The 933-nt window shown below is 42.8% G+C and overlaps 1 protein-coding gene across 1 annotated transcript; it reads right to left on the minus strand.

Moving 5' to 3' along the window:
* Nucleotides 1-227: 227 nt before the first annotated feature.
* On the minus strand, nt 228-662 carry LOC145660810 (uncharacterized). The gene has a single exon (XM_081726226.1). The coding sequence runs from the start codon at nt 660-662 to the stop codon at nt 228-230; it is 435 nt and encodes a 144-aa protein (XP_081582352.1).
* Nucleotides 663-933: the final 271 nt, after the last annotated feature.

Below are 933 nucleotides of genomic sequence, written 5' to 3' on the forward strand. Positions count from 1 at the left end.
TTACTCCATCTGGATGGAGGAAACGAACAGCTGGCAGCATTACTTCCTGAAGGATGTGTAAATACTGCGCCGCTGTACATCTCCTCTTTACCCGATGAAGTAACCCAAATCCATGAGAGGAGACGATTCCGCAAGCGGACACAGATACCCTACCCGAAAATCTTCTTTGATAAACGTATCGTGAGTCATATCTCGTTCCGTTTAAACGGTACACAACAACGGGGCCATCATTTGAAGAAGAAGATTACATCCTTCCAGTCATTATTCACATTTGCTTGAGCAAATACAAGACGCCGTTGATTATGTCCTTCCGACAGGAACTGTTTGACTGCCACCCTCCTCGCAAAGAGATTAGCAGCCCTTAGCCGCCTCCACGCGGTATCGCGAGACGCAGAGAAACTTGCTGCTTGCTCCAATTGTCTGGAAGTGAGGAATGGTCTTTCTACTGCAGTCCTCACAAGCGTCTGATCTTCTTCAGGAGAGGTAATACGCTTTCTCCCACTTCCATGACGGCGCTCAGTTTCTCCTGTCTCTCGATACCGTTCTACCCAAAATTGTACAGTTCGTGGAGAAATCCCGCATATTTCAACGGCTTCCTTTGCACTATAACATTCTTGAACCAAAACAAGAACTTTGCTTTTCGAGCTCTGTTTCTCAGCCATTGCACCGATATAATGACTTTTCGAATCGTTTTCTTTATATTCATAATCGTAAATCTTAGAAACTAGTATTTTGATTGACTACCCATACAACGCTATAAAACCTTCACAATGATTTGACCTTTAGTATTTCAACTAGGATTAGAATGTTTGGTAGTTAACATGTTACATGAGTTGTAGTCTCACAAAGACGGACTGTTGTTGTCCTTTCTCTCTTTTTTTTCTGTGTGAGGGTCTAATACATACAGACACACAAACAAACTCTCTACATAGA

The sequence above is a fragment of the Thermobia domestica genome, chromosome 9, assembly GCF_964235325.1.
Source record: "Thermobia domestica chromosome 9, izTheDome1.hap1.1, whole genome shotgun sequence".
Taxonomy (NCBI): Eukaryota; Metazoa; Arthropoda; class Insecta; order Zygentoma; family Lepismatidae; genus Thermobia; species Thermobia domestica.